This window comes from Salarias fasciatus, chromosome 19 (genome assembly GCF_902148845.1).
Source record: "Salarias fasciatus chromosome 19, fSalaFa1.1, whole genome shotgun sequence".
Classification (NCBI taxonomy): domain Eukaryota; kingdom Metazoa; phylum Chordata; class Actinopteri; order Blenniiformes; family Blenniidae; genus Salarias; species Salarias fasciatus.
Genome location: NC_043763.1, coordinates 11231132 through 11253889, shown reverse-complemented (window position 1 = coordinate 11253889; position 22758 = coordinate 11231132). Strand labels below are relative to the sequence as shown.

The 22758-nt window shown below is 45.7% G+C and overlaps 3 protein-coding genes across 5 annotated transcripts; 2 read left to right on the top strand and 1 right to left on the bottom strand.

Moving 5' to 3' along the window:
- Positions 1-1241: 1241 nt before the first annotated feature.
- On the bottom strand, positions 1242-5189 carry LOC115406625 (putative deoxyribonuclease TATDN3). 3 transcript variants are annotated; one of them, XM_030116762.1, is made up of 10 exons: positions 4883-5189; positions 4758-4790; positions 4595-4668; positions 4432-4516; positions 2886-2948; positions 2705-2814; positions 2181-2236; positions 1971-2093; positions 1710-1816; positions 1242-1578 (listed from the first exon to the last, which is right to left on the bottom strand). In XM_030116762.1, the coding sequence occupies exons 1-10, from the start codon at positions 4934-4936 to the stop codon at positions 1435-1437; spliced, it is 849 nt and encodes a 282-aa protein (XP_029972622.1). In that variant the 5' UTR covers positions 4937-5189; the 3' UTR covers positions 1242-1434. The 3 variants fall into 3 exon arrangements, with proteins under 3 accessions (XP_029972622.1, XP_029972620.1, XP_029972621.1); XM_030116760.1 differs by having other exon boundaries at positions 1710-1790; positions 1981-2093; positions 4883-5188; XM_030116761.1 differs by having other exon boundaries at positions 1710-1787; positions 1981-2093; positions 4883-5186.
- Positions 5190-5344: 155 nt separating this feature from the next.
- fuca2 (alpha-L-fucosidase 2) lies at positions 5345-10205 on the top strand. Its single transcript, XM_030117590.1, has 7 exons — positions 5345-5686; positions 6482-6669; positions 6775-7114; positions 7291-7501; positions 8195-8385; positions 8513-8618; positions 9187-10205. Exons 1-7 carry the CDS (start codon positions 5490-5492, stop codon positions 9322-9324), a joined length of 1371 nt encoding a protein of 456 aa, XP_029973450.1. The 5' UTR covers positions 5345-5489; the 3' UTR covers positions 9325-10205.
- Positions 10206-11169: 964 nt separating this feature from the next.
- LOC115406910 (plasma alpha-L-fucosidase-like) lies at positions 11170-21891 on the top strand. The gene is made up of 7 exons (XM_030117179.1): positions 11170-11469; positions 18574-18761; positions 18874-19213; positions 19426-19636; positions 20181-20371; positions 20499-20604; positions 21176-21891. The coding sequence occupies exons 1-7, from the start codon at positions 11270-11272 to the stop codon at positions 21311-21313; spliced, it is 1374 nt and encodes a 457-aa protein (XP_029973039.1). The 5' UTR covers positions 11170-11269; the 3' UTR covers positions 21314-21891.
- The last annotated feature ends 867 nt before the right edge of the window (positions 21892-22758 follow it).

Below are 22758 nucleotides of genomic sequence, written 5' to 3'. Positions count from 1 at the left end.
TTCCTTACATACCGCAACACAAGAGAGCCTCAGTTTCTGATGGATTCAGGCACAAATCTCCTGCAGGGTTTGCCATGCCTCAGAATGGCAGCGCAGGATTAACTGAGCCCTTCAGCCGAAGAGTTCATCCGATCTGATCCAATCCACTGTATTTATAAAGTACATTCAAACACAAGTGTTCCCAAAGTGCTGTACATAAAACATACATTTGAAACAAACATTTGAGCAATAATTGAAAATAATTGCTTCATGTGAAAATCTGGCCCATCAAAACGAAAATAAAATAAAAAGCAAGGTGAGTGTAATCCTGATTAACACTAAGAGCATTTGGAGCTTCAGGATTGATGATCTCAAATCTTGGAAGTCTGACAGTCTAAACAATGCCCTGTGAATCAGTCAGGAGATAAAATAATGAAATCAGTTCAATGATTTTCTTAGTTTTTTGATGTGCATCCGTGTATTTCAGCGGAAGCTTTAATCTTAAACAGACTTGAATAAAGTCCATTACGGGGATTTAATCTGGCGCAGATAAAGACGTTTCCTCAGGAAGCATCAACTCCCTTGAATCTCGTCTTACTATTGAACAATGTAAACACAAAAACCAGAGCACCAATCAATACCAGGGCATGCTCATTTCCACATGACAGTTATACAACATCCAATTTTCCTGCAATTAAGCCTGAAATTACTGGATATAAAACGCTTGGCAATAATAATAAAAGTAGCAGATTGTTAATATTGCAAAGCTGTTAAAGTGTTATGCTGCAGTAGGTTAAGTTTAGTGAATGTAATTTATTGACTTTGTGTAACCAGTCCTTTGGAAAAGGATATTAAATTGCACTGTAAAGCATTTAATCTTTTAGTTCAAATGAATGAGAAGCTTAATGATGAATGAGAAGAGCGAGAGAACAGTGTAGAGGGTTAAATAAGTGACCATTTACCCTTTTTTTCATGTAGGGTTTATTTAAATATCAGAAGAAAAAAGATTAGGTACAATGTGTTAAAATGTCAACCTTTCTGTGAAACATCAAAAATGCAACCTTCTTCACATCAGCTGAACGGTACAGAAATTAAAACAGCAGTGATCTGAGGTTACTCCCTTTGCAGTTGACGTCAGTATTTAAATAAGCGAGTGTGACGGATGCCGGCGAGCCGTCGTCTTTTTATTGGTCAGTGAGGTGTTGATGAAATCCTGCATGTTTCGGATGCATCGTGCGCATGAAAAATACACAACTTGCTTGTCAAATTGCAATCGTGTTCTTCTTTATTTCAGCCATCGCAGTCACAAATGGACAACGTCCTTAAAGCCTTTTAATTCCAAATATAAGACTCTGACATTTCAGATGCATCAGAATAAAAACTAAGATGGTCACAGGAGGTTGTGGACAAATGATTTAGGGATATTTCTTGATAAAATGAATTTTCAAGGCTTCTTCAGGGTCTGATTGCAGACTTCAGTTTTGGGAAGAGTCGAAGAGCGTTCTGTGTGGTCACCTCCATCACCGTTTCCAGAGACACTCCTTTAATCTTGCTGATGTACTCGGCAGAGACGCAGATGTTTTTTGGCTCATTTCTCACCTGCAAAAGCAGCACACAAGAAAAAAAAAAAGAAAATTTCAAATAAATTGAGAGGATTTTTTTATTTTATTAACAAAAAAAAAAATAAATAAAAAAAAAAAAAAAAATGTAAAATCAAATAAATATTCGACCTGTTTTTCTGGGCCGAGCGCAGGCGAATCAGTTTCCAGACAGATGTTCTCCAACGGCAACTGTTTCACAAGTTTCTGCTTCTTGGTGGAAAACACATAAAGAAAACCTCCATCAATGGTTAACAGTCAATGTGATAAAGTTAACCAGTGAACACACAGTCTACATACCAGCTGTGCTATCGGAGGGGCGTGAATACACACGTAGCACACGCTGTCAGCTGAGTCGAGATGTTTACACAAAGAAAAGTCACGGCGAGCCGCTCGGCCGTACCTGCTCGCTGCGCACGATGGAGGGGGGGATGGAAAAGAAATATCCGGCCTTCACGCCCTCCATGGCAACCGACGGCTTCCCGTCGAACGCATGAAGAAGAGCCTTTTCCACCCCTGGTGACATTGCAGGGAGGAAATGCAGCCGACTACTGGAATACTGAACAGTCCGTCAACGTGTAAGCGGCTGAGTGGAAACTTCACCTTGCTCCTTCAGGAGGTGGATGGTGGGCCTTCCTGCAGACCGCGAATGGACATTTCTACAGACAAAACACAAACATTTATTAAAAAAAAAATAATCCAACCATCCAACTAATATAACTGTGTGAGGAGAGTGAAGAACCCCGAGAAAAACTATGCGCACAAAAGCACTTTTTTGTTGCTTTTGAGTGATCTTCCACTGTGCTCGAGTCATTTCTCCAAAGCTGAGTTTTTCCTGCTCTTGACCCAGCAGGCTGCTGCAGCAGGATGAGCGTGATTATCTTTCTCAAAGGCACGTGCTTCCACATGACCCTACCCGAATTACCCTTTCACGTCTACATAGGAAGCATGTTGTGTTTCACATAGCCTTTCTAGAGCAGCACAGGGAGGTCAAACCACACAACGCATCCTTTTTCATATTTCTCTGTGAAATATGTCACTGCTTTAAGGTGAAAGGAGAGCATGAGGATCAAACTCCTGCAGTTTGTTAGGATTTGCAACCTCATGTCATTTGGAGTGAAACTCACAGGGGGAGATCCAGCTCCTTGGCGATCTGTGCCTGACGGACGAGGACGTTCCTCTGACTCTCTTTGTCTGTGTCGCTGCTCACATATCTGGGCGTGAAATCCAAGCCAACCTACAACAGAAATATGGCAGCATTTAAAATGACCTAAAAGGTTACTGAGGTTAAAGATGCTACGTCTTCACCTCCCCGATGGCGACAAGTTGGTCTTTGTATTTCTCTATGATTGGCAAAGCAGCATCAAGATCCTGTAAAACAAACATATCAAACTTCAGTATTTATTCAGTCAGCTAAACGCTCTTCCTGATATTTTTTACTCTATAGTTTTGGGCTGATTTGGGACTTTTACATCTGATGTGTGCTGTTTTCTGCAATTGGATGACTTTCCCACTGCTCACTGATATTTGAGACTTCACCTGACACGCCACAAGGGGGAGTCATTTCACACAAATATAGAATAAGTCAGTTTTCACCATGAAGTCACATCTTGGTTTGAAGCCACAGGCCTTTGCACAGACACCACAGCTGAGGCAGTTTTCCTTCCAGATGTCTTAGCTCAGTGTTTCTGTTCAATAGTGTGTGTGTGTGTGTGTGTGTGTGTGTGTGTGTGTGAGGCTTGCTACATTGTCTTTTTAGTCAAATGAGATGTGCCTCACTGCACCATCCTGTGGACAAAGGCAACAATTAAGAAAAAAAAAACCTTCAGAAAACATGTAAACATTTCAAATTCATGTATTTTTTTAAAGTTCTTTAAATGCGTTAAATTTAAACTGTTATATAACCTCTACTATATGAATGTCTGATAATCAGACAACATCTGATTAACACTTACTTTACCAGAAACACTAACTTCATCAGAGACTCCTACTGATTTTCCCTCCTGGCAAGCCTATTTGATAATCCATCAATGTCCATGTTTTTTAAGCAGTTCTCATTTACAAAAATGAGCAAATTAATGCTTTCAGAGGTTACATATGGAGGATCATTTAAGCACTTTTTCAGTTTGATATCAATCTGTAATTCGTTCATAATTAAATCAAGTAACATGCGATGTTAAAGGAAAAGACTGATTTAATAAACCAAATGTAGGGGACAACAGTTAGTAAATAGGTTCCCAAGTCAGTTATGACTTCAAAAAAACAAACAAACAAACAAACAAACAAACAAACAAACAAAAAAATAGGATCAATGTTTCCTGCAAATCCTTGTATTGGAAATGCTCTTACGCTTTGGTTCACTGGGAAAAGGCAAGGCTTCAACGTCAATTCCTTCTCAAAGAAATGCATGACTACTGTACCCTGAAATACCAAGCATACATATATATGTAGAGCGCTATCGGGTGGTTTGTGCAGTCTGATTGCACTGCACAAATGATGGATCCATTATTTGTTCAAAGATCCATCAATTGCACTGCACATTTCACCAGTATAAATTAGCATGGAATGGTCACAATCTATCAGTTGTACAGGTTATGTACCGTAATTTATCAGTTGCTCAATCTATAGATTTTACACACTGCATAGACCTAACTCTAGCCCTGGTTAGGATCAATCGTTTGTGCAGCATAATTCGTGGACCACCAGTGCAGGGCATATATATATATATATTTGGATCCCAGCTGTCAGAGGTTATTCTACTTCTTCATCTTAAGTATAAATCTTTATTAATGGAAAAAAAGCAACCTGTTTGCTAGCACTGGGCACCAATCCCTTCCAACTAAAGGCTTCACACCTGAATTAAAGCTCCTCTCTGCTGCTCTGGGGAGACTTCTTGAACTGGGTGGACTCCTAAACAGGGGAAGATAAAACCTGGAAACCTGTGGAAAATAAATAATGAAACCGTCATAAACGCAGACCAAGCAGGATGGACTGACTATTATGATGCTGATAATTACCTCTGTGATAATTCAATAATCTTGTCAAATTCTCCAGCATGCTCGGCCACTGCTAACAACGCCAACAGTCCAGCCTGGATGGGAATATTTCAGGAAGATGACTTTTAAAAAGCAAAAAAGTACAACTTACAACCTGATTCAACATATGGATGCAGTGCCTCACCTTTTTGGAATTCTCAATAACCTCATTTATATCCTGACAAGACAGAAAAAAATAAATAAATATACCAGTCGATAAGGGACTAAAGAAGACAGTATTGATTATATTAATCCTCAGAGTGCTCACACCTTGTCAAAATCCCCGGCAGAGATGTGACAGTGACAGTCGATGTATCCTGACATGTGGGCGACTCGGTGGTTTAGACTAACTGGTTCCCCTCTTGACTGGAGGCAAACTTCCTTTCAGAACGTAACAGCAGATGCTAAAAAAACCTTCCATAAATCCGCAGCTATGGTGGTGGACAATGTTCAGCTATATTTACAGTGAATTTCAAACTGTCATCCTTTTGGTGAGTCTCTATCTTTGTTTTGAGGACGATAAAGGGGGTCAGTCACCAGTTGACAAGGGAACCACTTTATCCGAAACAGCAGTCCTCAAACTCAAAACATTGCACGCTTCCTGCTTGGAGAGAGTTCTGCGCATGCGCGTCAAGGCAACACGGAAGAGGTGTTCAAGAATCTGATTGGTTGACAGTAAGAACTCTCGACGAATCAGAGGAGACCGAAAGAGGAAGCTGCGTTTCCTTGTTTTGGTTCTCACATGATTTTTATTGTTACATCTCCACCTTATCTGTCTTACCTGTCTCATTGTTTCCCCTTCAGTGCATGCCTCCTCATGTGATAACCATCAAGTTTAACCGGATTATTTTCCACACACAGACCGATTAGGTCTGAAATGGGGTCGCGGAAGGTAATTGCCGCACTTTTGCCGCTGTTTCTTTTGACGATCGGCGTCTGCGAAGGACAATATGAACCCAACTGGGAATCAATCGACTCCAGACCACTGCCCGAGTGGTACGATCAGGCCAAGTTTGGCATCTTCATACACTGGGGGGTGTTTTCCGTCCCGAGCTTTGGCAGCGAGTGGTTCTGGTGAGCACTTCCTCTTTCATATGATCAATGAAGCGCATCGTAACCACACAAACTGGACAAGCCATAAGTCGTTATTTTGTATCTCTCCTATCGTGATACTCTTTGACCATCTCATTTTTATTTGTGAATATAGGCGACGATTTTTCACAACAGTCTTTGGCCATCATGTATTTATCCAAATATATGTTGTACCTCTTCAGGAGGACTTTACCTTCATTTGTTAGTTACTCTGTAATCATTTAGAATATCTGCGTGATCGGTAAGTATCTTAAAGTTCAAAGTATTCAGAGAAAATGATTCGTTTTAATAATACAGTGAATGTATGTTTTGTATTTTACTTATATGATGAATATAAATACTTTTAGTTACCAACTGGTTATTAAAGATTAAATAAATTTTGAAAATTGAGCAAATGTCAGATAAACACATTCACTTGTTTACAAATCTGTGTTCACACATGTAAAGGTGGTTGAATTGAAATAAATATGTTGGAATTGGTTTCTTTTTAACGTTTTCTTTCAGTAACACAAATGATTACGTATATAAGTTGATATTAGTTGTCTTTTTAACTATAGCAACAGTTCTATGTTGTAGTGTCATTTTAGTCTTTTCTGTACAATATGCACATGAGAATCGATTTATGAATGAACTTGGATTTTGGCTAAAAGGTATTCAACCTTGCGATTCTTTTCATCATTGGTAATTTGATGTCATCATCTGACCCCCCTCTGTCCTTTCTCAGAAAAATAATGTTCAAGATTAAAGCCTTCAGGCTGTTGTTTCTGTCTGTTTCAGGTATTACTGGCAGAAGCTCAAACTGAAGCCTTATGTTGACTTCATGCAGAAGAATTATCCTCCAGGTTTCCATTATGAAGACTTTGCACCGCAGTTCACCGCTGAGTTCTTCGATGCCAAGGAGTGGACTGAAATCTTTGCCTCATCGGGAGCAAAATACATCGTCCTGACCACGAAACACCATGAAGGTACACAATGTATAAAAACACACACCTGTTTGTTGTAAAATGTGAGCACCAATCAGTGACACCTGAGACTCTGAGCTGCACTGTTTCTGTTGCTTTACTTTTCAGGCTTCACTCTCTGGGGCTCGAAAAACTCCTGGAACTGGAACGCAGTGGACATCGGACCCAAGCGAGACTTGGTGGACGAGATGGCGAGCGCCCTGCGGGCGAACAGCGACCTTCACCTGGGCCTGTACCACTCTCTCTTTGAGTGGTTTAACCCACTCTTTCAAACTGACGCTGCAAACGCTTTCAAGACAAATTACTTCCCCACCGCCAAGACCCTGCCCGAGCTTTACGAGCTCGTCGTTAAGTACAAGCCGGAGGTGCTGTGGTCCGACGGGGACGGGGACGCACCGGACACCTACTGGAACAGCACGGCCTTCTTGGCCTGGCTCTATAATGACAGGTGAACATGAAAACGTAGAAGTGAAATGTCATTTTAATTGCTCCCTCCAATAGATATATACATATATATACAGCCAACCTCAGCAGTGTACATCTGCATTAACATTTGGGTGCAAACTTAAACACCATGTCTCAATTATTCCTGCCATGTTCCTTGAAATCTGTTCGTCTTGACAGTCCGGTTCGAGACACGGTGGTGACGAACGACCGCTGGGGTTTGAACAGCATCTGCAAACACGGCGGTTATTACACCTGCTCCGACCGCTACCAGCCGGGACACCTGCTCAAACACAAGTGGGAAAACTGCATGACCATTGACAAAAACTCCTGGGCCTACCGACGCAACGCGCCTCTCAGCGACTACCTGACCATCGACACGCTCGTGGCGGTGAGCTGAAACCCTCATCAGATCCCAGATGCTACGTGCAAATGGAAACCTGTATAGGAATATGTCAAATAATCTGCACGTGCTTATTTTGCAACAGGTTTTACAGGTTTTCAAGTTAGTTGTGATGATTCTAATTTGCCAAAAAGGGATATTAAGAATGAAACTAAACCTTTGTTGGTAAATCTCAGTTTTATGGGATTACTCTGTATTTCAGTGTCCGACTGATCATCCTCTCATGTTTCAGAACTTGATTGGATTGCTAATGGGTTTTTGAGCTTAACTAAGAGTATCAGTTGTTACAAGTGCGCCACCTGCTGGCGAACAGGAGGAGATGCGATTGAGACGAGACCAACTTGGTTGGTCATACAGACAATGGAAAATTAAGTTGTTGAAGATAGAAAAACAACATTACTGAAAATTTGTATTTCTTCTGATATTATTTTTTCCTTTAAGAGGAGGAATCATCAATCCAATCATTATATAACCCTTTTTTCTCATCAGTTTTAGCAAATAGATGTAACTAGTATTTGATTATTACACAGTGAAGTTTCTCTATTTTAATTTTAAGTTGTGAAATGTTAAAAAATGGTGAAAAATTAAATTATTCTACATTATGAAGATCACTGGTGAGTTCACAGTAAACATACAGATGTGTGTAAAGCCACCTGCAGCTGGTGTGTTTGTGTGTTTCAGACTCTGGTGGAGACGGTGTCCTGTGGAGGAAACCTGCTGATGAACATCGGCCCGACACATGACGGGCGGATCGTGCCGATCTTCGAGGAGCGTCTGAGGCAGATGGGTCAGTGGCTGCGGGTCAACGGGGACGCCATCTACAACACGACGGCGTGGCGAGCCCAGAACGACAGCGCAACACCTAGAGTGTGGTGGGTGATCTGGTGCATCCTCTACTTTTACTGAATCCGTTTATTGAGTCCATTTTGAATGTTTTTGGAGGTGCGGTGTGTTATTTCTACAGTAACGCTTTTAATTCATGGGTCCAATGTTCAACAGGTACACGTTCAAGCCTCAGGAAAAGTCCGTCTTTGCCATTTTACTTGAGTGGCCGAGTAATGGGGCAGTAATACTCCATGAACCGATGACAGAAGGACTGACTCAGGTGAGACTAAACCTTAGAAAACAACATCTAAGTTCACATTTATATTTTATTACTGCCACTGATGTGATTGTGGTTAAGGGAGTTTTTTAATTTCTTAAACTTCCCACTGCCTGTATGTCTCCAAATGTTTTAATTAATAACCATTTTAAGTATATTTCAGATACTAAATCCTCAGTCTGACATTTCTGCTGTTATCTGCCAATAACTGCAGCTAAAATGACACATTGACTAAACAGTGTTGTTGCATTGACATGATCTGTCTTCCTGATTTTCCTTAATTCATGTGTTCATAATAAAATAACATGTACAGGTTAGTACATAATTCAAGCAGGGTGTTTCTGAAGATATATAATAAGTAAATTTTACCCCACTCACTCATTGCAGCTGGAGTCTCAGTGAAACTTGATCAGTCAGAAAAAAACAACCCTCTTTAATTAAAGGCTCAACAACATCAGCAAAGTGACAAAACCCTGCAGGAATGTTGAGTGTTGCAGAGCGAGACCGACTGGTTGTTCGTAGTGAAGCGCTTCTGCCCCACTCATGTGTTTCTTTTGTTTATCTAAACTAGGTGGAGCTTCTTGGTCACGGGCCTCTGAAGTGGGATCCTGTGGAGCCCGTGGGGCTGCGGGTCCTCCTGCCCCTGCTGTCCGTCGGCCAGATGCCGTGCCAGTGGGCCTGGACGCTGAGGCTGACAGGTGCCACTTGAAGGAAAGCCGCCGCCTTTTAAGAACAGACGACAGGGCGGCCATCAGAGCCGCCAACGGATGTTTGAATCATGAACAACACAGCTCGAGTCTGTACGAAAAGTCCAAGGACACAGTCGATAACTTGCACTATGATTGCACAAAGTAATCTTTAAAAATATGTGTGCAGCGAACCATATAAATATATATAAAAAAAACATGATTACTGTTTTTTGTACGAAGCAGCTTTATTGGTGAAGGATTTATGTTGGAGCTCAGGTGAGAGGAGACGCTGTGGAGACCTTGCTGTAGGGGATGTGACATTTGAGACCTCTGTGGTTGATTTATTCAGAATGAAATTGCAGATTTTTGCACTTCTATACTTTCAAGGATATTTGATTTGCCTCAGTGTTCAAACAAGAGTTTATATTTTACTTGCGATTGTCCCTGCCGGAGGAAAACCAGATTAAATCTTGACTTTGAGTCCAGTCTTCGATGCAGGTTTCAGTGATTTGCTGAAAGGATTTTGTTAAATGTTTGTGCATCTTTGTACATTTCGGCAGCTTTTAAGGAACTATGAAGGGAAGAAAAGAAGTTTTCTGAGCACATTGGCCTCATCAGGTCCGGTGAAATGGTTAGCAGAGTAAAGTGATGCAAAGAGGAAATAAATGCCGCAGAGCTTTGTCAGGCATGCTGATTGGTGGGGCGATCTGGGTATTTGCCTGATTTTTAATCCTTTTAATGTCACCTGACAACTGAACTGTCACCTCTTTGTGGTCGGGTTTTAGTTCATATTGTGTCTCTTGCTTTTGCTTTTCTGCTCAGGATGAATTTTCTTTTTCTTCACAACGACAGTGCATTTTTTCTGGCCTTTTTTACAGGAATAAAATGTTGAACAATAAATGGAGAATTGTCTTTTCTTTTACATTTGTGCTTTTCATTTAATTTTTATCTTCAGTCAAGAAAAGTATCATATCTGAACTGATTTGAAATGTGGGTTGAGATGGGTGAATTTATGTGTTTTACATCTACAGGACTCTTTACTAAACATACACAGTTGTAGGTGCATTTAGAAAAAACGTCTTACACTGGTAATTTTCATGAAGATGATTGAAAGAGATAATGTTCGTGCAATAGATTTACCAACCCAAGTACATGCACAACTTTCTATTTTTTTTAATGAGGGTTTAGTTGTAAAAATAGTGGAAATCATTTGAAAACAATGCTGAACACTTATGTTTGAGCAGATCATCTTTAAAAAGAAGCTTGTATTAATTTATAGGAATATATACACTGTGTACAAAATAATTTTTATCAGTGAAAAACCTTTGTATTATTGTAGGGAGGTGTAATATATGACTGAATGCCAATCGATCTTAACTGAAACAAACATTTATGGGCTACACAGTGGGTTGACCATCAGCATTACAGTGAGAAGGTTGTGGGTTCTAGTCAGTATTTACATGTTCTCCCTGTGCATGAGACGTTTTATTCCTCAGGTACTCCGGTTTCCTCCAACATGTCAAAACCACATATTTGAGGTGAGATAAACCAGATAAACTGTCTGTCGGTGTTATTTCAGAGTGTGTGGGGTTGTCTATATCCTTGTTTCCCCGATGATGGACTGGTGACCTCTGCAGGGTCACTGAGCCGGGCTCAACCTGAAGATGAATGAGGTGGTCAAAAATATGGCACACTTCCTTTTGGAGAGATTTCTGTGCATGCACGTCAAGGCAACACGGAAGAGGTGTTCAAGAATCTGATTGGTTGACAGTAAGAACTCACAACGAATCAGAGGAGACCGAAAGAGGAAGCTGCGTTTCCTTGTTTTGGTTGTCACATGACTTTTTTTACATCTCCACCTCATCTTGTCACCTGTTTGTTTCCACTTCAGTGCATGCCTCTTCATGTTATAACCATCTTGTTTAACCGGATTATTTTCCACACACAGACTGATTCAGATCTGAAATGGAGTCACGGAAGGTAATTGCCGCACTTTCACCGCTGCTTCTTTTGATGATCTTCGGCGTCTGCGAAGGAAAATATGAACCCAACTGGGAATCAATCGACTCCAGACCACTGCCCGAGTGGTACGATCAGGCCAAGTTTGGCATCTTCATACACTGGGGAGTGTTTTCCGTCCCGAGCTTTGGCAGCGAGTGGTTCTGGTGAGCACTTCCTCTTTCATATGATCAGTAAATCACTAAATCAATCGCATCCTGATCGCATCGTAACCGAGACAAACTTTGAAAAGACACATTAATATCAGTTGGGTGTGTAGTGTTTTGGTAACTGACAAGTTATTCTGTGTCCTCCCTATCATTGTTATACTCTTTCACTATTTCAGATTTATTTGTGAATATAGGCAATAATTTATCACATTAGTGTTTGGTCATTATGGATTTATCCAAATCTATGTTGTACCTCTTTAGGAGGACTTTATCTTCATTTGTTAGTTACTCTGTAATCATTTAGAATATCTGTGTGATCGGTATGTATCTCCTTCGTTATGTTGAGTTGCCCTGTGGTCAGGTAACCAGAAGGGAAATCTTCAGTGTATATGTCACACCTAGTTTTGAAAGATACTCAGTGTCTCAAAGTGTTAAAATTATTTTTTTATTATTATTTGGAGAAAATTGTTCATTTTTTAAGTGTACTATTTAGAATTTTACTTGTGGTTAATATATCACTTTTTCAGGTTTTATTACACTTTAAGTGACCAGCAAATTATTAAAGATCATACAAGTTAGGAAAACTGAACAAAAATCTGATAAACACATTCACTTGTTTATGAATCTGAAATCTCAGTAGCGTTCACACACATAAAGGTGGTTGAAGTGAAATAGATATGTTGGAATTGGTTTCTTTTAAACTTAATCTTTAAGTTCAAACAAATTATGAAGTACATTATAGTTACCAGACGTAACTACAGTTCTACGAGTGTGTGCGTGCGCACCTACGGGCTGCGCTATTGGTACCCTCCTTTGGCACCAGCCAGACACTGAGACAGCTCAAAAAAGTTGCCGTGCCAATCATGCCCGTGCGTTGGTGCATGCCCCGCCCCGCTCCAAGAGGATATAATCCAGCGGTCCCGTCAGCTTTCTCTTCTTCAGATCAGCCCAGGAGAACACAGAAGCAGTCCAGCTGGGCTCGCAGGTAGGTGGGCATGCACACACTCGTAGAACTGTAGTTACGTCTAGTAACTATAATATCTGCTTCGTGTGGTGCTTAGCCCACCTACGGGCTTCGCTATTGGTGTCCTACCAAGCTGGAGGCTGTAGGGATAAATGTACTCCCAGCTGGATCGGCTGACGAGATTGGCGCGGAACAGGAAACAGGCAGGTTGTACACCCAGTACAACCACACCAAACCCACAAGACACTGTCGTCAAGCATCCTCGCACCGAGGCGCTGACCGCACATGTGTCCAATAAAGAACCGTGACAATGGAACATGCACACAATGGTCAGGACTCCCAGAGTCACACAGGCAGGTGGGCAAGATCCTCGCCGCAGTCTGAAGTCCCCCAGGGGAAACAACAGCTGACCAGGTCAAAGAAACCAGTCCACTTAAGCAACAAGCTAGGTTAACACTTTAACGATTCTGTGGCACGCATTGCCACGAATCGAGTCGCAAACTACTTGTACAATGGCGTGACGTGGCGTGAAGTGTGCGTAAACCCGTCGTGACAACGTGCCATATCGGGATGAGAATTTTGAAATGTTCAAAATTTTGGTCACGACAAAATATCGCGAACGGGCCATGAACTATGCACCAACTGTCGGTGAACTCCTCGTAAACGCAGGAGGCCTAAGCCTACACGTCCCACGCAGAAATCGCTTCAATTGCGGGTGGCTGCGTGCCAAAAAGTGCCCAAAGCCATCGTGGCCCGTCGTGATGCAAACATTGCAAGGGTGGAAGCAGAGCGACCGCTATCCAGCAAACTCAGAACCTCCAGAAACTCTGGAACCCTGGTGACGGTGCAGGGGCCGGGGTTCACACCCCTCTCTGAGCATCACGACGCGAAGAGGCGCCACTGAGACCTGTAAGCCCTGACAGTAGAGGGGGCACTGGCACTCTGGGACACCTCGTGGACACCACGGCCGGAGGGAGATCTAGCACTGCTAGTCTCACCCTCTCAGCATCCAGACCAGGAGTCTCCTGCCCAAGATGGGGCGGGACTGCAGGGCACCCCCCGCTTGGAGTAGGGCATCTGGTTCGTCGGGGATCGGCCAGGGATCCCCAACCACCAACTGAACCAGGTCCGGGAACCAGCTGGTGCTCGGGTTGTCCGGGGCTACCACGAGAATTTGAAGGCCCTGCAACCGCACCCGGTGGAGTAAAGGGGTCAAGAGGCTTGTCGGAGGGAAGGTGTACAGGAGGCCCGAAGGCCAGACCCCGTGAGACAAGGCGTCTACCCTGAGAGGGGGTTCGTCTGACGACCTGAGCGAGAACCAGAGTGGGCACTGTGCGTTCTCTGCACTGGTGAAAAGGTCGGCCACAGGATGGCTGGACCTGCGCCACATCCGGGTTATCATTCGGGGCGACAGTCACCAGTCTTCGGGAAGTGGGCCTCCCCGAGACATCCTGTCCTCGCCGACATTGAGTGTGCCTGGCACGTGTCACGCTCTCACCTCAAAGAGGACAGGTGGGGATCTGCCCACAGCAGAATCTCCGCCGCCTTGCGATGCAGGGGAGGGGATCTGGTCGCCCCCCCTGTCTTGTCAGGTAGGCCACCACCATGGTGTTGTCTGACCTGACCAACACATGTCTGCCCCGCAGCCTGGGCTGAAAATGAAGTAACACCTGCTGCACCACAGTCATTTCCAACACATTGACGTGAGTGGACGTGGAGTCCCAGACACCGCCCACTGCGGAGTGGCCCAGAGTGCCTCCTCAACCTGTGAGTGATGCATCCGTGAACACCTCGACGTGATGCAAGACGCAGCCCATGGGGACTCTTTACTGGAGGCGAACTGGGTCCAGCCAGAACAGAAGGTCCTAGCGCTCCTGTGGCAGAATCGAGACCTTCCTGTGTCTTTCCCGCACCGAAGATAGGCGGAGGCGACTGAACCACTGCTGGAGCCTGCACATATGAAGGAGGCTCAGGCGCACCACGGAGTGGGCCGCGGCCATCATTCCCAGAACGGTCCTCGCCTGGTGGACCCGAATCACGGGTGACGCAACCAGGAGCCGTAGCAGGGACTGTAGCGAGCTCCGCCTCTCCTCTGAGAGTTGAGCCGTCATGGACACCGCATCCAGTTCCAGGACCAGATGCTGTGTCGGAAGAAGCACACTCTTGTCCTCGTTCACCACAAACCCAAGGCGTTTGATGTGACGGAGAACCTGGGCCATGTGTTCCACGGCCTCCTGACGAGAGGACGCCAGTACCAGCCAGTCATCGACCGACCCCGACGACGGAGCAGCTCCAGCGCAGCCTCGACGCATGTGGAGAAGGTGCGCTGAGCGAGGGAGTAGCCAAAAGGGAGGCGGTCGTACTGAAAACACCGGTCTCCAATGGCAAACCTGAGGAACTTCCTGTGCCTCATCACGATGGGGATATGGAAGTAGGCGTCCCTGAGGTCGATTGATGTCATCCAATCCCCGGGGTGGACGCTCTCCAGGAGGTGTTTGACCGTCAGCATGCAGAACCTCCTGGTGGTCACGTGGGTGTTAAGGACCCGCAGGTCCAGATTAGGTCTCAATCCTCCCATTTTCTTGCAAACCAGGAAATAAGTGGAGTAGAAGCCTGAGTGCCCCTCCTCCGTGCTCAACTCCGTTATCGCGCCCCAGCGAAGGAGAGAGGATGCTTCCTTCATAAGCGCGTCCGCCCCCGAGGGGCAAGTGAGCGGAGGATCCCATTGAAAGGAGGAGGATGACATGCAAATTGCAGGGCGTAACCGCACCTCAGGGTCCTGGACAACCAGGGTGGGAGCAGACCCAACATCTCGCGCCATGTATGAAAGTGAAGTGTAAGCGGTTGTACCACGTTCACATCCAGGAGCCCCACCCCGCCTGCCCTCTCAGAACAAAGAGGCGGGGGGCCCTGTCACGAAAGGGCTGCACGTAGCGTGGGTCAGGAGGCAGGGGGGAAGCCGTTCAGCCTGTACCCGGCGTGTCGCGGCAGTAGAAGCAGGTGGAGAGGGCGTGGTCCCGATTCGCATCGGGCCCCCAACACTGCTGATAACCTTGGTTGCCGGTGAAACAGCGCCAGGCTGTCCCACTGCAGGGATGCCGCTATTCATGGTCCAAGCGCTGTCGAGTTCACCTCCGCTCCATCGCGAGTCTGTCGGAGGAGGGCGGGGGAAAGCTGCAGGAGAGGGCCGCTCCGCGCTGGGAGGCGGACAGGGAGCGTGAGTGGGAGGGCAGAATGCACTGCCATGGGGGCCAATCTGAGACGCTTGAGGGCAAGCACCATGTCACCAGGGGCGCCCCTCTTCCGTGTCTCACGAGTGCCGGCTGGGGAAAAGCCGCTAATCATGGACCAGGCGCCGTCAAGTTCTCCTCCACTCCCTCACGATCCTGTCGGAGGAGAGTGGGAGAAAGGTGCAGGAGAGGGACGCTCAGCACTCCTTGGGAGCGCTGCCCAGGAGGCAGACACGAAGCGCGTGCGGGAGGGCATTGTACATGGTCGCGGTGGCCAAACTGGGATGCTCGGGAACCAGCATCGCGTCACCATGGGCGACCCTCTTCTGTATCTCACAAGCGCCGGCGGCTGAGCTCGCTGCCACCGCCGGAGCAGGAGTGAGAGGACCCGCATCCAGTGCAATACACTGTCATGGCGTGAGCATGACGCGTGTGAACATAATTATCCCGTCCGGGGGAGCCGCTGTGGATGGGGAGAGGCCACAGCTGCGCTCAGCTCGCCCCAGCGATGCAAGTGCGGGGTGATGCAAAGGATTGTGCTCTTTAGAAAACCGGGGGCGCTTGGCCGTGGCCACAGCATCCCAGGCAGCCTGGGTGCCCCGCGACCCGTGGCGGCAAAGGGCCACGTCAGGTGGACCTGCCGTCATGAAGGGGGACAGGCTAACGCTCAGCTCGACACGCCCCTGCCATGCGAGCGCAGTGTGATCTGAGGAAGCCTGCTCTCTAGAAGATGCGGGATGTGTGACCGCTGTCACAGTATCTCCGGCAGCCCCGGTGCTCCGCGTCTGACGTTGGCAGGTAACTGCAGGTGGAGCGGTGCATCGGAGCCGAGGAGACCACAGCCACAATCGGCACGCCCCAGCAGCGCGAGTGTGGTGAGAGACGAAGGATTGTGCTCTTGAGAAAACCCGGAATGTCCGGGTGCAGCCACAGTATCTCCACTTGTCCTGACACTCACATGACGGCAGAGAGAGGATGGAGTGGAGGGAGAAATGTGCCCCGACCGAGCTCGGTACGGGCCTGTCGTATGAGCGCAGCGGGGAATAAAGGATTGCAGCTCGTCAGAGATGTAACGGGCCTGACGGTCTTTATTGTTTTAATTGTTAGCGATAGCAGCAGAGGAGGATGGACAAGGAGCCAGGGCCCTTTGTGCAGGACCTCGGTCCGTCTCAGCTGGTCAGTGCCCCGGGAGGAAGATCCCTGGCCGGCTGTTCGACTCTGGCCAGGTGCCGCGGGATCTCAGGGGGTAGACCTCCTACCCTCCGCAGGTCACCGGTGCGGTTGACTCTGACCGTGACGAGGCTGGAGGTGGGGGGCGAGCTGCTGCGAGCCTCTGGCTGCCGCCTCCAGGTGGTTGATGACGACTTGGATATCAGGAATGAAGAGGGAGGCAGTAGAAAGGGGCATACCCAAAATACCCTTCTTGTCCCGTTCTGCGAGGGAAGAGAGGCCAAGCCACAGGTGTCTCATACCGAGCTGGGCGCTGGCCATGACGCATCCTTCGTCAACTGCGATGGCCCGGAAAATTCTCATCAGGACCTCGGCTGTGTTCTGGATCTCCACGATGGCCTCCTGTGACAACTCTGAATGTTCGTGGCAGAGTTTTCATTGGAGCTTAGGAGGAAGGTCATATTGTTAGTCAACGCAAACACTTGATTGCCATTAGTATAACAGTAGTCCAGAAAGGAAGCCATGCGCCTGTCTCTCTCAGAGGGCAGCATGGGCTTACCACCGGGCCAGGGTGTGGAAGTGGGTAACAGGCAGAGTCTCACAGAGTACTCAATGATCGGGATACAGGGCCAGCCCTCCACACAGCAGTACTCACGGTAGCCTTTCACCAGTTCCTTCGCGGTGAGGGGCGTACCCCAGTCTCGCTGGACGTTGTTTTGAGAAGATGTCACAGTGGGGCATAGCACCGCAATCCAGGGCCGGGCCCGCGACTGGGTTGTAAGCCCGAGTGCAAAGTTGCGTGGCGCCAGCTCGGGAGGCTGCGGCGGGAGCGCCAACCCGGTGTGGTCTGCAGCAGTGGTGAATAAATGCTGTGAGATGTTCCACAGGCTTGCGGCGTGTGCTTTGACGAATGCCTCTGGAGACAGACGACAGGACGTCATCGTGCCGCTCGGAGCTGGAGGAGTCACAGTAGCTCTGCGGGTCCCCGCCCACATCTGCCCAGTTGGTGAAGGCAGCGGGAGTAGCGGCTAAGTCATCGCCGGTCTCGTCTGTTGCAGAAGCCGATGAAACGGCGCCCTTGAAGGCAGCTCGACGCTTGGTTTCTTCGAGTGGAAGGGCAAGGCAAGCTGGGCAGGAAGTGAGCTGGCTTTGATGCTGCCAGCCCATGCAGGTGAAGCAGCACTCGTGCTAGTCTTGCTCCATCAACGGAGTGCCGCATATGCGGCAGGTGAATGGTGCGACGCCGGAAAGTGACAGAAATCGGGCCGGCGTGTCCATCGTCGCCTTTGTCTTGCAATGATCAGTCTCAAGACTGAGAAAGAAGTAGGGAGAGCTGATGGAACCGCCGGATTATATCCTCTTGGAGTGGGGCGGAGCGTGCGCCAACGCGTGGGCATGATTGCCGCTGCAACTTTTTTGATCTGTCTCAGTGTCTGGCTGGCGCCAAAGGAGGGTACCAATAGCAAAGCCCGTAAGTGGGCAAAGCACCACACGAAGTAGAAATATATTGGTATCGGTTCTCTTTTTAACTATAGTGTTATAATGTTGAACTATTTAGTCTTTTATGTACAATATGCACATTAAAATCGATTTATGAATGAACCTGCATTTTGGTATTCAACCTCGTGATTCTTTTCATCATTGGTAATTTAGTGTTATCATCTTATCTCATTCTGTCCTTTCTCAGAAAAATGTTAACGATTAAAGCCCTCAGCGTGTTGTTTGTTTCTGTTTCAGGTTTAACTGGCAGCGGCGCAAACTGAAGCCTTATGTTGACTTCATGAGGAAGAATTATCCTCCGGGTTTCCATTATGAAGACTTTGCACCGCAGTTCACCGCTGAGTTCTTTGATGCCAAGGAGTGGACTGAAATCTTTGCCTCATCAGGAGCAAAATACATCGTCCTGACCACGAAACACCATGAAGGTACACAATGTATAAAAACTCACCTGGTTGGTGTAAAATGCGAGCATCGATCAGTGACACCTGAGACTCTCTGATATCTGAGCTGCGCTGTTTCTGTTGCTTTACTTTTCAGGCTTCACTCTCTGGGGCTCAAAAAACTCCTGGAACTGGAATGCAGTGGACATTGGACCCAAGCGAGACTTGGTGGACGAAATGGCGAGCGCCCTGCGGGCGAACAGTGACCTTCACCTGGGCCTGTACCACTCTCTCTTTGAGTGGTTTAACCCACTCTTTCAAACTGACGCTGCAAACGCTTTCAAGACAAATTACTTCCCCACCGCCAAGACCCTGCCCGAGCTTTACGAGCTCGTCGTTAAGTACAAGCCGGAGGTGCTGTGGTCCGACGGGTCTGGGGGCGCACCGGACACCTACTGGAACAGCACGGCCTTCTTGGCCTGGCTCTATAATGACAGGTGAACATGAAAACGTAGAAGTGAAATGTCATTTTAATTGCTCCCTCCAATTATAAAATAATAGATATATAAATATATGCACAGCCAACCATAGCAGGGTGCATCTATATGAACATTTGTGTGCAAACGTGTAAATTTGCATGCCCAAGAAACTTAAACACCATGCCTCAATTATTCCTGCCATGTTCCTTGAAATCTGTTCGTCTTGACAGTCCGGTTCGAGACACGGTGGTGACGAACGACCGCTGGGGTTCGAACTGCAGCTGCAAACACGGCGGTTATTACACCTGCACCGACCGCTACCAGCCGGGACACCTGCTCAAACACAAGTGGGAAGACTGCATGACCATTGACAGAAGGTCCTGGGGCTACCGACGCAACGCGCCTCTCAGCGACTACCTGACCATCGACACGCTCGTGGCGGTGAGCTGAAACCCTCATCAGATCCCAGATACCACGTGGAAATGGAAACCTGTATAGGGATATGTCAAATAATCTGCACGTGCTTATTTTGCAACAGGTTTTACCGGTTTTCAAGTTAGTTGTGATGATTCTAATTTGCCATTTCTGATGGATTTTTACAGACATACATACAGACAATGGAAAATTAAGTTGTTGAAGGTAGAAAAACATGACTCAAAAATTGTATTTCTTCTGATATTATTATTTCCTTTAAGAGGAGGGATCATCAATCTAATCCATTATATAACCCCTTTTACTTATCAGTTTTAGCAAATAGATGTAACTAGTATTTGATTATTTCACAATGGACTTTCCCTATTTTAATTTTGAGTTGTGAAATGTTATACAATTTACCATTATTTTCTATAAAAAATGCATCAATGGATGCATTTAAATGCCTGCATTTTATAGAAATTATTGTACTTTATTAAGATCCCTGCGAGTTCATAGTAATCATATAGATGTGTGTAAAGCCACCTGAAGCTGGTGTGTTTGTGTGTTTCAGACTCTGGTGGAGACGGTGTCCTGTGGAGGAAACCTGCTGATGAACATCGGCCCGACACATGACGGGCGGATCGTGCCGATCTTCGAGGAGCGTCTGAGGCAGATGGGTCAGTGGCTGCGGGTCAACGGGGACGCCATCTACAACACGACGGCATGGCGAGCCCAGAACGACAGCGCGACGTCCAGAGTGTGGTGGGTGATCTGGTGCATCCTCATCTTTTACTGAATACATTTATTGAGTCCATTTTTAATATTTTTGGAGGTGCGGTGTGTTATTTCTACAGTAACACTTTTAATTCATGGGTCCAATGTTCAACAGGTACACGTTCAAGCCTCAGGAAAAGTCCGTCTTTGCCATTTTACTTGAGTGGCCGAGTAATGGGACAGTAATACTCCATGAACCGATGACAGAAGGACTGACTCAGGTGAGACTAAACCTTAGAAAACAACATCTAAGTTCACATTTATATTTTATTACTGCCACCGATGTGATTGTGGTTAAGGGAGTTTTTTAATTTCTTAAACTTCCCACTGCCTGTATGTCTCCAAATGTTTTAATTAATAACCATTTTAAGTATATATCAGATACTAAATCCTCAGTCTGACATTTCTGCTGTTATCTACCAATATCTGCAGCGAAAATGACACATTTACTAAACAGTGTTGTTGCATTGACATGATCTGTCCTCCTGATTTTCCTTAAGTCATGTGTTCATAATAAAACATGCACAGGTTAGTACATAATTCAAGCAAGGTATTTCTTAAGATATATAAAAAGTAAATTTTACCCCACTCACTCATTGCAGCTGGAGTCTCAGTGAAACTTGATCAGTCAGAAAAAAAAAAAACAACCCTCTTTAATTAAAGGCTCAACAACATCAGCAAAGTGACGAAACCCTGCAGGAATGTTGAGTGTTGCAGAGCGAGACCGACTGGTTGTTCGTAGTGAAGCGCTTCTGCCCCACTCATGTGTTTCTTTTTTTTTATCTAAACTAGGTGGAGCTTCTTGGTCACGGGCCTCTGAAGTGGGATCCTGTGGAGCCCGTGGGGCTGCGGGTCTTCCTGCCCCTGCTGTCCGTCGGCCAGATGCCGTGCCAGTGGGCCTGGACGCTGAGGCTGACAGGTGCCACTTGAAGGAAAGACGCCGCCTTTGAAGAGCAGACGACAGGGCCGCTATCAGAGCTGCCACCGGATGTTTGAATCATGAACAACACAGCTCGAGTCTGTATGAAAAGTCCAAGGACACAGTCGATAACTTGCAGTATGATTGCACAAAGTAATCTTTACAAATATGTGTGCAGTGAAGCAGCTTTATTGGTGAAGGATTTATGTTGGAGCTCAGGTGAGAGGAGACGCTGTGGAGACCTTGCTGTAGGGGATGTGACATTTTGAGACCTCTGTGGTTGATTTATTCAGAAATGGTTAGCAGAGTAAAGTGATGCAAAGAGGAAATAAATGCCGCAGAGCTTTGTCTGGCATGCTGATTGGTGGAACGATCTGGGTATTTGTCTGATTTTTAATCCTTTTAAAGTCACCTGACAACTGAACTGTCACCTCTTTGTGGTCGGGTTTTAGTTCATATTGTGTCTCTTGCTTTTGCTTTTCTGCTCAGGATGAATTTTCTTTTTCTTCACAACGACAGTGCATTTTTTCTGGCCTTTTTTACAGGAATAAAATGTTGAACAATAAATGGGAAATTGTCTTTTCTCTTACATTTGTGCTTTTCATTTCATTTTTATCTTCAGTCAAGAAAAGTATCATATCGGAATTGATTTGAAATGTCCCTGGGTTGAGATGGGTGAATTTATAAGCATTTTACATCTACAGGAGTCTTTACTAAACATACACAGTTGTAGGTGCATTTAGAAAAAATGTCTTACACTGGTAATGTCAATGAAGATGACTGAAAGAGATAATGTTCGTGCATTAGATTTACCAACCAAGTACATGCACAGCTTTCTATTTTTTTAATGAGGGTCTAGTTGGAAACAAAGTAGAAATCATTTGAAAACAATGCTGAACACTTATGTTTGAGCAGATCATCTTTAAAAAAATGCTTGTATGAATTTATTGAAATATATACACTGTGTACAAAATAATTTTTCTCAGTGAAAAACCATTGTATCATTGTATGGAGGTGTAATATATGACTGAATGCCAGTTGATCTTAACTGAAACAAACATTCATGGGCTGCACAGTGGGTTGACCATCAGCATTACAGTGAGAAGGTTGTGGATTCTAATCAGTATTTACATGTTCTCCCTGTGCATGTGACATTTTATTCCTCAGGTACTCCAGTTTCCTCCAACACGTCAAAACCATACATTTGAGGCCAGATAAACTGTCTGTCGGTGTTATTTCAGAGTGTGTGGGGTTGTCTGTCTCCTTGTTACCCCTATGATGAACTGGTGACCTCTGCAGGGTCACTGAGTCGGGCTCAACCTGAAGATGAATGAGGTGGTCAAAAATATGGCACACTTCCTGCTTGGAGAGATTTCTGCGCATGCGCGTCAAGGCAACACGGAAGAGGTGTTCAAGAATCTGATTGGTTGACAGTAGGGCTGGGCGATATGGCAAA